The sequence below is a fragment of the Homarus americanus genome, unplaced genomic scaffold, assembly GCF_018991925.1.
Source record: "Homarus americanus isolate GMGI-L3 unplaced genomic scaffold, GMGI_Hamer_2.0 scaffold25860, whole genome shotgun sequence".
NCBI classification, from domain to species: Eukaryota; Metazoa; Arthropoda; class Malacostraca; order Decapoda; family Nephropidae; genus Homarus; species Homarus americanus.
In genome coordinates, this window is record NW_024724693.1 from 1,090,284 (window position 1) to 1,106,393 (window position 16,110).

Sequence of the window (16,110 nt, forward strand, 5' to 3'; positions counted from 1 at the left end):
CACCCCTGCAGTTTATTTAGATCCTCCTGTAATGCATTTGCATCCTGCCCTGAATTAATCTGCCGCCCTATTTTGGTGTCATCCGCAAACTTGCTTATGTCACTGCTGATCCCAGTATCTAGATCGTTTATGTAGATTATGAACAAGAGTGGGCCTAGTACTGACCCCTGGGGAACCCCACTGGTTACACAGCCCCACTCAGATTTAACACCATCTACGCTGACCCTCTGTGTTCTGTCGGTGAGCCATGATTTTATCCAATTTATAACTTTCCCCTCGATACCATGAGCCTTAATTTTTCTCAGAAGCCTCTGATGCGGTACTCTATCAAATGTTGATAAAGCTAGCCTATTTCGATAAGATTAATGGATATACAGGTAGATAAACAATAATCCAGGGAGTTTAAGAATTGGCTTACACTTACCAATTTAACTTATGAAATATGTATAAACCTGAAACAAGGCTAAAAAAAAAAACATGAAATTATCCCCTCCTCTCCTGACCTCTTGTGACCTTCCTGGCTAAGGGGCACCATCTGACTCTTGTATTTAATTTAGTAAGTCTTATTCTTGGTGTTAAAGTGAACGATCCCGAACATACACATAATCATTTCATCATTTCTGGGTTAAAAATACATTCCTATAAATTTAAACGATCCTTTTTATTTTATATAACATGAAAACATCAAAATTAAAACCTTATCCTAAAACATCCAAACATCAGGGCTAAACACACTCATTATATAACATAAAACATTTGTATTCATGTATATCAAAACATTTCAACTGTATCTAATAACTTTAAACCATCGTATAAAATATTTCAGTATTATCTAATATTTCAAATGACATCTTTTATAAAACGCTCCTAAATTAACTCATATTACGATCATATTCAAAAAAATTCCTTACAACTCAAAAAAATTCCTTACAACTCAAAAAAATTCCTTACAACTCAAAAAAATTCTCATATACTTTAAATACTTTTGAGACTTTTGTGTACCAATACTTTTCATACAGGTCATGGCTTGGATGAGACGCGGTGTGGAGAGGTTGGTTTACGGCGAGGGAGGACGAGAAGTGTTGGTGGGAGGTTGGGGAGGAGAGATGGAGAGGGGTGTTGGAGGGAGGGAGAGAACGATGGAGATATTCTTGTCTTGATTTTCTTATTCTACAGCCTCTCTTCCTACCACCATCACCACCATCAACCATCACCTGCTACCAACATCATTAATCATCAACAACCATCATTTGCTACCATCATCACCCTGACCAATCACCATCATCACCCACAATCACTAATCACCCAGTTCCCTCTCACGGTATAAGTACACTTAACATAATCCTAACTTGTCCTTTTACGTGAATTACTATACGCTCTTAATGTGTGTGTGTGTGTGTGTGTGTGTGTGTGTGTGTGTGTGTGTGTGTGTGTGTGTGTGTGTGGTAATGAACAAACACACTGGTTCTCTCGTTAAACAAAAAAAATAAATTAAAACAAAAGCAAAATACGTGTGTCTATACCGAGAACTTTGCTAGCTCTTGGAGGAGGAATGACTCGGTGGAGTGTTTATGTCATAAATATTGAGTAAATTTGCTTCAGGATAAGTCTTTACTATGGAGTAGGTGAGTGATGGAGGCAGGTCCTTACACACGACCCAGAACCTGTTGTGTGAGGCCAACACAGCCAGCATGGGTCGAGCGGTCTCCACCACCTCCACTGTCTTCTCTACGATGTATGTCAAAGCGAACAACATTTTCCTCAGGTTCACTAAAGTCACAATTCTCTTAAATGTTGGTTTATGACAAGTTGCATCCAGCTGTGAGGCGAGTTCGACCATCTGTTGCCAGGTGGTTGCGTAGCTGCCGACTACCCTCTCCCTGATGTGGGGCAAGAGATAGTCCTGGCAGAGGGTCATGCTACAGGCGAACGACTTAAGAAATAAGTATCTAGTATAAAAAGCAAATCGAGACTGTTCATCACAAAATGTGAATATAATTTTATAATATTTTTTCACATGGTGGAACATCGACCTATCTCTCCTTCCCCAGCCACCTAGTCTCTTCATATCCACAACGTAAAGCACTATGTCTCTCATCATCTCCCTCACTGTTGTTATCTCTTTTGTAAACCACTTACAAAACCTCTTCTCGACACACTGTATCGCCCTCTTTCTCTCGTCGGCATAATGGTACTGCCTGTTAAGGATGCTGGTGCAGTGATCCACGTCGAATGGTGTTGCTAACTGAGTCACTTGATCCATCCAGCGCTCATACACTCTATCCTTATAGAAACTAGCCTCACATCTGAAAGTTTAATTATTTTTACTTATGATAAATCACTTTTTAATGACATAACACTTATAAACGTTTTCCTCGCATAAATAAACCTCAGTTCTGATGATGTGATTATGTAGAGTATTGCTCATGATAAGTACCGCTCCCTGTGTTTACGTCGGAGCATCTCATTGTTCCGTTGTGTACGGTACAGCCATTCATCTAAGTCTTAATGAATAAAGCCACAATATAAATTTAAAAGTTAAAAATAATAAACTGGTGGAATATATATAGATCATCAAAAAAGAAGAAGAACAACAGCAAAAGCTAATCCCTAAAAAGGAAATTAACCCAGGAAGTGAATACTGAAGAACATTAAGTTAGCATACTGAAGGGGTTAAGTCATCGTCCCACGGGCAGCCTCCACCCACTAGTTACCGAGGACCAGTTATGGAATGTCCTGTAGCGCGGTGATCCGGTACGATTATTAACTCCTCTCCTCCTGCACTCACTCGTCTGCCCCGTATCACCACCCGAGTATTAAATGAAATTCACCCCAATATAATATAATACACACACACACACACACACACACACACATATATATATATTCGTACACATAACAATTGTCACGAATTGTTTGCCTCACCAGTCTCGGCACAACCCTCGCACGGGCCAGTTAGTCACAACAACTCAGGCCTCAGCTGGCAAATTCCCCCAAGGGCCATACCTTCAGGAGGTCAGTGTATCTAAACACTGACTACCGACTAGGGACTCGTCACGCCTTGCCATAAATAAATATATTGTATCGAGAATCCTCCCCCACACACTCATCCTGTCACTACGTGTAACTTGCCGATAAAACCCACGGCCTTTCAGGCATCTACGTCCTTGAATGTATCAGTCGAGAAGGCAAACATGAGCTCCGCATTCCTCCCTGTTGAGCACTGTAAACGGTGTGGAGCTTCCCCTTCCACAGGATACAAGGGGGTGCCCATTAGCCCCCTCGCTGGGGAAGGGGGGGGGGCAAATTGACTACCGGTTGGCTAACAGCTCTAGGTGAGGTGACACCTCGTAGGTGAGACAAGCTTAGAGCAATGTAACACTTCCTGGGAAGATAGATAAAAGGAGGTAACATCTAGTTAAGACAGAAAGCTTAACTACTGAACAGGGAAGTGCCTCATTTAACTAAGGGCAGTCTCCATGTGTTACTGAGACTTTTCCCGAGAGGATTCCCAGATCTCTCAGATCACACCAAGTGTACCGAGTGAATAAACAACAGAAAATACTTAAGAAGTGTTTGCCTAAAGAGCCTGTCACTTAAGACGTTAATAGTTCCAGAACTTAACTACAGTACAATAATTTATAACAGACACTCCAACAACTCGGCATGTGTGTGTGGACCGATCGTTTGACGCGGCGCGGTACTATGGACGTGGAGCCTAGTGGCCCTAATCAATAAGGTATCTTAATTATAATGACATCTTATTCAGCTCGTATTTCTTGTCCAGTCGTCGCTCTAAGGTCAACACTTATGGCAGTTTAAACACCAGAAAGCTTCCGCGTTTGTCACACAATGGCGCGTTGCATCTCCGATCATTGTAGAATATTTAATTTTTTTTTAAAAGTTGAAAGTAGCAATGAAGGAACAGGAGTTAATGGTGCTGCCAGATATTGGAGACACTAAAAAAAATAATAAATGCCTCAGAATGACATCATGCAAATATGACTAAACAAACTCGTCAAAAATATTAATGATGTTTTTCCACATACTGTACTGAATTCTGATTATCTGAGGAAGACCTTTCACTCAGTACAAAACATCGTATATAATACTTACTGTTTCTGCATTTCCAGTCTTGTTAAACCTTCTCTCATGTGAGCAAAGCCATGGTCGTCATCCATCTGCCGTGTTTCACCTTCTCTCATGTGAGCAAAGCCATGGTCGTCATCCATCTGCCGTGTTTCACCTTCTCTCATGTGAGCAAAGCCATGGTCGTCATCCATCTGCCGTGTTTCACCTTCTCTCATGTGAGCAAAGCCATGGTCGTCATCCATCTGCCGTGTTTCTGCTGCCTCTGAACATATAAACACACATTACCTCATAGTCCTTCACTTCCTCAACATCTTTAACTCTGACAATAGAGTTCCCTTCATTGTTCTATCTTTCCATCAGCCTACAGCTCTTTAAACCTGTACAAAGCCTAGGCACACACGCACACACTGTTCTTTCCTACAGTGTAATAAACAGGCCTCATTTTAATACTAACAAAATAAATAACTATGATATAATGAAGTAATAATAACTTACCCTTAGTTTCCTTAGTACCCTTAGTTGGAGCATCACGGGGGACCTGCCTAGTACTCTCTGTGTCACTATCTTGGATATTACTGACATTTATGGATGTAGGAGAGTGGATATCTTTCATGAGTCTTCTTCGTTTACCAAAAAGGGGTTTCTCGATCTCCTTTGACAGCATAAAATAAGGCTTCTTGTCCATCTTGGGTCCAGAAGGCTTCTTGTCCATCTTGGGTCCTGAATGCTTCTTCGTCTTCTTGATGTTCGAACTCTTAGGTTAGGTTAGATTAATCTCGGTAAGTTTAGATTAGACAAAAGATTCTAAATCAGGATGGGTTAAGTTGAGTTCTAAATTAGAATAAGTCACGTCTTAAATTATAATAGGCTGTAAGGTTTTAAAGTTGGGCAGACGAAGAATGTTGAGAAAAAACCGAGCTGAAGCACTGAACTCTATTAAAATAATCTGATAATGAATCTTATGGAAGTTTTAATTAGCACAGTTTAAGATAAATCTACATACTTAAAAATATTTAAATTGCGCATCGAATTCATTTCATTTGCCTCTGTATAGTTATAGAAGGTTCTTACCGTCAATATAAATTTAAAGGAGGGACAGTGTTCGTGGTACTTCTTCAACATGGTCTTGACACTTTGTAAACAAGTCCACCTCATTGATCAAGACAAAACGAAGGTTGAATTAATCGTTTATATTTTAATGTCACAGGTGTGTATTAAGTGTTTGGTGACGCATATAAGTTGACCAATAATGAGTACAATTATCTAAAGTGTTTGTGAAATTATTGTTATAAAATTGTCTTGGGGTGTAGACTAAGGGTGTAGACTAAGGGTGTAGACTAAGGGTGTAGACTTAAGGTGTACACCAGGCATGTGCTAACCTAAGGGTGTAGACTAAGGGTGTAGACTTAAGGTGTACACCAGGCATGGGCAACCTTTCCTCAGTCGGAAATTGGCCTTTTTTTCGATTTTTTGGGGGTGGGTCGTTCTCCGAAAAAAAAAATAATGGCTAAGCTAATACAAAATACACCAAGAACACTATAAAAACATAAACCTGACCTGACCTAACCTAACTGACTCTCACCATATGATGGAATCACTTATTTCTTACCTTATTGGCCTGGTTCTCGTTCTTCGGAGTTACCACAATGCCACATATGTTGGTCTTGACGACATTTACATTCGTTCTTGCACTTAGGACACTTTACTGAGGTCAGGAGAACACCACGAGATCTAAAAATGCTAAAGTTTCTTCGTTTTTTCCCCCAAACTCACAATCAGCTCCAGATGATTGAAGTGACACCCATAGCAAACTTCCATGGTCGGAAATGAATTTGAATTTCGAAATATGAGACCTAAAATAAAAATCGAATTTGATTGGGCCAAAAATACTGCAAATTAAACCACAAATAATTTTAATTGGTTGCAAAAAAAAAAGAGCTTTTGATTGGCCGTGTGATGTGTACGGGAACGCATGTGTGTGATGTTTTATGAAGGAGACACGCAGTGTGGGAGGTGAGGTAGGCGATAATGGCGGAGGATTAATGGAAGAAAATAGAGAAAATTTTGGATACACTATCTCCATTATTATACATTTCCGCCGGTAATGTAAGAGATGAAAATTATCTTATAATTAGACGTCTTATTAGAATATGATAATAGATTAGGGGTAGGAATGTCCGGTGCAAAATTACAATATTACCAACAATTATTTCCTACCTAACCCAAAAGTAATGTTAATATTGTATTAGCATGGACAGTGAAGCAGTTTATCATTACGTCCACCTTAAGATATTTTCAGTTCACAGTCTTCTTCCCATTTATGAAACAAATCCATCATAATAATATTTGAAGTAATATATTAATGTTTCTTGGCATTTCTTGGGTGAAGCAGCCTGTGAATACATTGATTTTCTTACAGTTAGAGCATTTGTCTCATGAGACACACCCACCAGAACAATGTCAATGTTAATCTTGGTGCATGAGGAACTACAATGAAACAACCTAACACATCTAATCAGACAAGAATAAATAGAAAGAACAAACGGCCAGGCATGACGGGTGAAGCACTATGGAGAGAGACAGTCTGTCAACAAGGAAGAGACCTCTACCTTTGACCACTGCCCGTGACCCCACTTGGACTTACCCAACCTTAGTTAATTTACAAGTGACCCACTGCCACATAGCAGCTAATCCATCAAACAGACAGCGCCAAACTTGACCCATAAACTCACTCAAGTTAAAATGTTTATATTGTTGACTATATATATTTATTTCACTGTTTCATTTTAGGAGTAGGTTTTTGGAAGCATTTGTGTGGATGAGATGAAACATCTCGGGCGTAAACAGTGGACTCGGCTTCTAAAATAATGTTTGAAACGAAAAAGATAATACTTGAGTTAAGGGCCAGTCAGTGTTTACCTTCTCACTCCACCCACATAAAGTTTTCTCGTAGATTTTTAATGTTTTTCTCCTCTGCTCCCAGATTTACAAACTTTTCCATAAATTCCCCAGGCTGCAATGAGAGGCTTAAGGGTCTCTAGCTTGTGCAGAATACCAGACTCATTATTGGTCCTCCCAGTACAGTAGTTCAACTCCCATGTAACCAGTACTACTGTAAGATTCTATATACAGTGGGATATGCTATAACGAACGGATCTACTACGAATATTCCTATAACGAACGGTTTTACCTATAAAATTGAGAATGCTATAACGAACGAAACTCCTACAACGAACATAATTTAATTTTTTTTTTTTTTTTTCTAATTTATTGTTTTATTATTACAAATATTAATGATATTCTTTATTTCAGGGGTTTAGATGCATATTTATGCACTTTTTTACAATTTTTACAATTTTATATTATATTTTTCAGTGTTAAGTGGTTGTATTTGGTGGCCTGGAACGGATTAATCCTATAACAAACGAATGCTATAACGAACAAGGTTCCAGAACCAATTAGATTCGTTATAGCATACCCCACTACAGTGCTGTACCCTAGTCACTTACCTACACTGTATATTATTCCCAGTGCTGTGAGATGGGTCATGAGCCACTGATCAAGGTGTCTGTGCCCCCAACATGACCCTGAGAAGGTGCAGTTCCCCAGCACTCAGCACCAAGACCAGTAAACAGTGACAGCAACAGTCATGGAGTCACAGCTGCCTGGTCCTCGCACCACACCAAAAACACTGCAGGAGCTTGTGATCCTCCAACTGGCCCAGAGGCTTCTTGACAATGTTGTTCCTCCAAGTCTGAAGAAGGAGTACCTGCCTTTTATGAATATGTTTGATCACCTGCAGTTGTCCACCACAAATTCCCACATGAACCTTGTTGAGGCTTCAGCAAGTTGCAAGCTTTGTAGGTTTACTGAAGAGGGATTAGGTGCCCTTAATAGCTGTGATACCACCATAGACGATATTATCTTGGCAGGGGAAGAACACTGTGAACATCTATTAGGTAAAAAGAAACTTTTGCTGGTAAGTTGTTACCATAATTGGCTGTTCCTTAATAGAGAGACAAGAACATTACTTTTGGTTATAACTTTAGTAAATTTTTTATTGTTATTTTTATTTAGAAGAAAAATGTATATCATTGAGTTTATTCATCTCAAGTAACCTCAGTAGAAAAGTTGACATAAAATTACTAAATTGTACAGTAGAGTCCTGTACTGGTGTAGTTGTAATTATTTGTTATTTTCTTAAGTTCCATGAATGTATGTATATAAGTATTGTTGTGTATATAATAAATTGTACTGTACTGTACAGGAACACATGGTGAAGGTGAAGCAGTGGTGGGATGATGAGGGATGGTTTGGGAAACAGGAATCAAAACTCCGCACGCTGCTTCGGGGCGGCTGTTCTTACACGCTGGAGCTCCTCAGTCAACAGTGTGTGTGCCCGATACTCATCCTTACACTCGAACTGATGTTCTCCACAAAAGCTGGGTTTAGTAAGGTAAGATGGTGAACCAAGTCCAGATCAGAATCTCCCTCACAACTGCAGTACAATATCAGGTTAATGTACTGTACTGTAATCAGTAATTTGGTTATACAGTACAGTACAGTATAGTCCATTACAGTATACCCATTAGCTTTGCCTTCTAGTTGAGCTTGTTAAAAAATATCTCCACTGCTTTGGGAAGATGTACAGTCACCTGCACTTATATCTGGTACAGTGGCTGGTGGATTTTGTGAGATGTGGCAACTGTGTGGAATGTTAACCTGACTTGTATTCCTTGGGGCCATTCTGGGAGTTTTAATGCAATGTAAAAAAACACAGTGGTATCACGTCTCACTAAGTATGCAGCCACTGTGTTGACTCTTAATGTACTGTATTGCGGAGAGAGGAAGTCATTGAGCACATGAGAGCAGCTACACAGAGTTGTAAAAAGTACCAGACTTTGTTACTTAAGTAAAAGTATTGTTACATTGACAAAATGTTACTCAAGTAGAAGTAAAAGTATCCAAAGATCAATGTACTCAAGTAGGAGTAAAAAAGTATCTCATTCATAAAGTACTCAAGTACTGAAAGTAAAAAGTAATGACTTATTATTTGTTTCAAATATTAAAATTAATCTACAGTAAATTATAAAAAATAGTTAACTAAAGATAAACACAAAAGACACACAACATTACACATGTTTATTTGAAAATCTTTCAATTAAGATTAATTAATAACTGATTCTCCAACTGATGGCTGTCCCATCAGGATGTTTTGGGCCTAAATATAAGCCCAGCATGACCTACTGAAAGAGAATAAGTTCAGCCGCTCTTCTCCCATCACAGGGACGGTGAACGGGCTGTAAATATATCCACCCAACACTATGATCACTTTCTTCCTTATCCACACAAGTATCGTCAACGTGGACTTATGGACATGTTGTCTCTGCTGGCATTAGGTTAGGATACAGACCTATCTGAGGTGGGGGGATGACCTGCACTTGTAACTGTCCCAACACTAACACCCTTCAACACTGTTGTCAGGGACCTCCTGCCATAGTCACTAACCACTATAAGTCACCACCTACTTATTCATAATAGTTTAGTTTAATTCTTGTTCACTACCCACACTTTGGTGGGTGTTACCTCCCATTGTCCTTAAATCATATCAATATTGTCTCCATATCACAAGTCGTAGTGAGACACGAGTACCAATGTATTAGCGTCCGGTCTTGTGACCGGGCTTGTCTCTTCCTGGGGCGTAATAAATGAATTAAATAACAAGCAATAAGCACAGCGGGACTAAATAGACGCTCACAAGCAGCAGATGCTGGTAGTGGGGTGTTAAGATAAGTCACACAATGTTGGGAAGGACCTCAGTAGCTGCATCTCATCCCCTGGGCATGCCAAGTAGCTCTCAAGCTCCTTCAGTTGTGGATGATTGTTGCCTCCATAGTGACTGAGTCTGACTAAGACTCACCGTGAACTGTTCCTCTAATTGGGGGTGTGGCTGTGGTGACGTCACTCTTAATTGATGAGTGGCCGAGTTTTACGCACCATGTAATATCTGGCAGGTGGTGGGGGGGAGGCAGTGGTACTTAGTTAATTGAGATAATTTTGAATACACCCTGTCCCACACATATGTATACAGTACTTACTAAATTGCTTTACATAATTCCATTTTAAATGAAATTATGTCAAGCATTTAAGAATCACAGCCTCTTTGAAATTCATTTTAGGTACAGGTATATGTAAAGAGCAACTGACTTCTGACAGAACGGTGGGGGAGAAGAGAGGGGATTTGATGGGGGAGGGAGGGAGGGATAAGGCGGGTGTCCATGGCCACTGCCACCTGACCTGATCTGACGTCACCTCACGAGGCCTCCAGGTATGTGACCGCGTGGTGTCTCCCCACACCGTACCTCTCCGCCCACACCGTACCCTCCACCCACACCGTACCCTCCACCCACACCGTACCCTCCACCCACACGTGCCCCCCCACCCACCCCCCCCACCCACTGCCCCCACCCACACCGTACCCCACCCACTGCCCCCACCCACACCACCCTCCCCCACCCACACCGGCCCCACCCACGACCCACCCACCCCCCCCACCCACACCGTTTGCCCCCACCCACCCACACACCCACACCCACACCGTTACCCCCCACCCACCCACCCACACCCCCCACCCACACCGTACCCCCACCCACACCGTACCCTCCACCCACACAACTCTTACACCATTAGTTTCCACACACATCTTAAATAATTAATTAATTAATTTAAAAATATACCATTAGTTTGCCACACACATTAAAACTCTTTGTTTGGGTCAGGTAACGAGTAACGATTTTTGTTTTTTTCAATTGTATTGAAATAAACGTATTAGATAAACATACTTGAGTAAAAGTATTTTAATTTTTGAGTACTTTTTAAAAAGTAGATACCCAAAAATGTACTCAAGTAACATTTATTTTGTAACTTTACAACTTAGGATGTTGGGGTAAAAAGCTGTGTGTTACTGTATGTTACATTGATTTGCTTACAGTGTCAAGTATTAGATGGTACAGTATTACAGAACCATCAGCATCAGTTTATAGAAGTGAAATATTATTTAATAACACTGGTAGGTGAAATGAGTGACCTCACTAGTGTTGATGATCAGTGATTGTAACTTTCAACTGGAATAATGATGAAGTGTTTATGAGAGAGAGAATCCCAGCATGTGAGACTAATGATGTTACTCCCACACCAGTTTGTACATTTAGTTCATTGTTTCTTGTTTTCCTTTCAGATCGAGAAACCACACCCACACCCCTACCATATAGTTGATAACTTAAATGGTTTTCTTTTAAACCTTCAACCTTTTGGAATAGAAAAATTATATACAGGTGAGTTACAGTTTGATTGCCCATCTCTCATAGGTACTATCTGTAAACTTTCTCCCCGTTTAAAGTGGATACATTTGAAAATAGAGTTTGCTAAGGGAAGTGTTTTACAGGAGATAGGACACACTGCCCCCAACATTGAAACTGTCATTATTGCCGTCAGAGAATGTGAACTGTATGAGACAACATCCTGGACCGTAGAGATTGTCATTATGGGCGGTCAGGGCCTCGAGGAGAACTTGTACGCTGGGTTTTTTGACGGTCTGGACAAAATTGCCGTAAATCATAAAATTCAGAATGGTGAAAATTTAAAACTTTCTTTCCCAAAATTGAAATACATTGATGTAGGAAGTCATCGAGATGTGAGGGAGTTCCTACACCACCTCTTATACTCTTACCCTGACATCAAAAGCATTACCTGTGACTCAGAAAATTGGGTTCTCAGCAAGTATTCTATTGACTTTCCTGTCATAACTCCTTCTACTTTAGGCAATGGTCCAATATCCCTACAAGGACGAACGGTCACGTACAACCTGAGAGACATGAGCTTTTCTTCATTTTGTCTTGCTTCAAAGCTTCATGATATTATTGCAAGGTTCAGGAAGTTGGAGCATGTTAGTTTACATTTATTGAAAGGGCCATGGAAGATTAAGTCAACTAGTGAAAATGCTAAGGAGTTACTCACTACAATTAGTTGCCAATATTTAACAATATGTGTTGATGTGTACATGAGCAAAGAGGATTTACTGAGTCTGTACACACCGTCGCTTCATACAATTGGTTCTTCCCTTAAGATCTTACAGTTTCACCTCACCAATGAAGTGAATGTTGGAGTTTTGTGTCAGCTCATCAACATGTGTCCGTGTGTGGAAGAGTTATCCTTAGTAACATCGTGTGAGAGGTGTGAAGTTGAAGGAGAGGACGATCGAGAGATTCGCTTAAATGAGCTAAAACACCTGAAATGTTTAAGTGTTTCTAGTCAGTATAATGTTACTAATGCTCTTTATGTATTGTCATGCAAACTTATCCTCTCTGCCACAAACTTAACCACTTTAGAGCTTGATCTTGGTGGGAAGAAAGACTTGGTAGATTGGCTGCTCAAGATTGCCACGAGTGGGGATCTTGCTAGGCTGAAGATCTTTCGCCTAAATTTTCCGGAATGTAATTTGCACAAAGTGGTAATGACCGACTTCCTCTTGTCATTGATAAATGCTATGCCTCGGCTCTCGTGCTTAATGGTAGGCAGCGTCTGTTACTGTGTTTTAAACGCAGTGAGAGCGAGGTATCGGTGGTCTAAGTTGAGGATTATCTGGAGGTCTTCATCGTATGTGGCGTTCAGAAATCTTTCTTCCAGATGTTGTTGAAGAGATATACTTTATTTTTATTTTTTATATATGTTTGTAAATGAAGGACACACACACACACACACACACACACACACACACACACACACACATACATACATACATACATATATACACACACAGGGTGCACCATAAGTTCCTTTCTTTAAGACATTGCACAGAATGGAAGAAATAAACACTAAAAAAATAACGATCAGCATCGCATAGAATAAAAAAAAAGGCTAAACGGTTTGCTTTTTTTTTTTTGTGAATCCCATTTTCTGTGCAGTATTCTTTATAAAGTGACTTATACCACAGCCTGTATATACTGTACTGTATAGTGAGTATTGTACATTTATTTCACTCTTGTAAACCATTATAACAGGGTGGCCAAGAGAAACACAGCTGCATGTGTTTTACTGTGATGTATAAATAAGATATTGAAGCTCTCAGTACAGTGAGTTGACTTAAACTAGACATTGTTAGTGGGTAGTAGTGGTGGCTTCTGGTCACATGTGTCAGAGAGGGACGTGGATGCTAAAGGAAAGTGAGTAAATGAGGAGTCTACACTGAAGGTAACTCATGAGGCAGATACAAACAACTGATCCATTTAATAAGAAACTTGATCTTACTTTAGCAACGGAAGAATTTGTGACCTGAGTGAATAAAATACATCATTCTTTGTTTATTGTGTCGTTATTGTAATGTATTTTGTTTATGGTACAAATATTATTACCTGCCTCAGTAACTTATAATTCATGAAGTGTCATTGTACAGTAATATGGTAATAAAGATATATTCACTGTATCTAGATTATGTAACCCATGACCAGCAAGAGAGTGTGATGGGGCACTATGATGGGGCAGGACACTATGATGGGATGGGGCACTATGATGGGGCAGGACACTATGTTGCGATGGGGCAGGACACTATGATGGGGCAGGACACTATGATGGGGCAGAACACTATGATGGGACGGGGCACTATGATGGGACAGGACTCTATGTTGCGATGGGGCAGTAAGATGTAACAGCTAGTGGTTATGGGGATCATTCTTACCTGTATATAAACATTCCATACCTGTGTCAAGTTATACATAATGCTGTAATATATCCTGATGTCTTGATAAGGTTAAGAGACAAGGTTTATGACCACTTGTATACAGGTCTCCTCTATGATGAATACATGTATCTTGCTTTAACCAAATAGAATATTAAATGTGGCATCCCTGTAGTGAAGGGGTTAGTGCACTCAGGTGAAGGAGGAGGGTGGAGCCGAGCACAACAGATATAGGTGTGGGGTGCTTGGTCCCCCTAGATGAGCCTTCAGATGTGCACCCCTACTGATTTTTGATTACCTTATGTAAACTGTGGATTAATATACTGTGCTGTGCTGTACCGTGCTGTAATGTGCTGTGAGAATTCATGCAGTCCATATGTAACTGTATACTGTACTGTGGCTTCATAACTGCACTCATGGTAATAACCCGTGTGTTTTATCAGTACACAAACACAGTGAAGGTAATGTTATTGAAACACAACTTTTTTAAGGTTTATTTTTGAAGTCCTGTGGTCCATAACAGTTACTTATTAACAAACATAATCCGTTCACTTTTCTTAACTTTTATTCACTTTTGTTCACTTTTCTGAAATTTTTGTCGTTGTTTTTACTTTGGAATGTTTATGACAACCTAAATTGCCTTTTGTTGTTATCTCTCTTTTATTTATCACATTCAACAATGTTCTCATAACAACTACTGTACTGTGTTTAAGGCATAACAAGGTTAATATAGTTATCACAACAACTACTGTAATGTGTTTAAGCCATAACTAATTACATGAGTCCATCAATAATAAAAGAACTCTCACCACAGTACCTGAGCTAACCTGTTGTGGTACAGCAACTGGTGGTCACTGTGGGGTCAACCTGCCCAGATGATGTACACACTATATATTTTTTGTATTCTAAGTGGAAATAAATCTCTTTGCTCCTGTGATTTCTTTCTTTATACTCACAACATGTATGGTTGTGGTCATGGTGGTAGCTACTGGGGAGGTGTGAGTGTTGACAGTAATGGTAACACACTTCAGTTAATTTTATTTAATTATCATCCTCATCCGTGTTAGGAATCACATCATTAAACCACTGGACACCTTGTGAGTGAAGATCTTTGTGTTTGTGTGTTCGCTCCCGACCTTAAGACTTACTTTACTTAACTTCACCACTGATCTGCCACTGTTGGCAAGTACTGGGCAAGAACTGGCTCTGAAATGTACCGGTGCCAGTGTTGGTCAGGTCATGAGCTCACACTGGTACCATCATATCACTCTCTGTCAAGAGCAACAACTGGTGCCTGGGCCTGGCTGGCTGACTCAGGTAAGACCATCATGCTGTCCACATCATAGTACAGTAATTGTGTATACCTGGTGTTAGGTCATGATGAAGCTGTGACTGCTTGTCATCAAAACTGACTACTGTATAGTACAGTATTTTAGTTAGTTAAACTGAAAATTTTCAGAAATACTTTGCATATTGTAACATAACTTAATTAATTGTGCATTTTTTCTTATTTTATTTTATAAGTACATACAGTAGGATGATATTTGGGTAACTGCATAATTTGTCTAGTACAATATGTACTCCATAATTATAGTATAGGCACCATAATATTTGTTAATATTATTATTCACAAATGAATATAAGAGCAAAACAAATATACTGTAGTGGAAAGCTGTGAGCCCGGTGTTAGGTGCCACTTTCCTTACTTCATACTTATTCCCACAAGCTGCCAGGACTTGTAAGGGGCGCTGGTTTCCTCTTCATATCCTGTTCTAGTTATATTCTAAACCATGAATTAGTCTGGGAAACCATGTCATTATTATTATAACACTTATTACTTACAACGGTAGCCTGCTAGCGAGCTTCTAGGCACGTGAGTTACAATAGTTATTTTCTGAGAACCAACGGGTAGAAGGAATAGAACGGTGATACTCGTAATTTACTAATTTAATATTTATTAACATATGGAGTGAACAAGATGTTAATTAAGTACACCCAGACCAGACTGGACCACTTAGGTCTTACTTTACCATTCATAAAATAGATCTTCAATTACTTATTTCATCATTAAACAATTGTTGTACTATTTCATTGTCACTACAGATGGTTCTATGACACACTTGACAATATCCCAAATTAACTTATTATTTATAATATCATGTTAGTTCGGAATGAACAACATGGCACTTTTCCCTCAATTGCTGTACTCAACTCACACAACATATTAACTGATACATCAATATTTATGGGTTCACTACTGTACAACAAAAATACTTTGGCCCATA

General features: G+C 39.6%; 1 protein-coding gene across 2 annotated transcripts; it reads left to right on the forward strand.

Moving 5' to 3' along the window:
* The first annotated feature begins 5,219 nt into the window (after nucleotides 1-5,219).
* LOC121864488 lies at nucleotides 5,220-14,759 on the forward strand. 2 transcript variants are annotated; one of them, XM_042363524.1, is made up of 4 exons: nucleotides 5,220-5,299; nucleotides 7,624-8,071; nucleotides 8,360-8,548; nucleotides 11,330-14,759. In XM_042363524.1, the coding sequence occupies exons 2-4, from the start codon at nucleotides 7,742-7,744 to the stop codon at nucleotides 12,785-12,787; spliced, it is 1,977 nt and encodes a 658-aa protein (XP_042219458.1). In that variant the 5' UTR covers nucleotides 5,220-5,299; nucleotides 7,624-7,741; the 3' UTR covers nucleotides 12,788-14,759. The 2 variants fall into 2 exon arrangements, with proteins under 2 accessions (XP_042219458.1, XP_042219459.1); XM_042363525.1 differs by lacking the exon at nucleotides 5,220-5,299 and having other exon boundaries at nucleotides 7,922-8,051.
* Nucleotides 14,760-16,110: the final 1,351 nt, after the last annotated feature.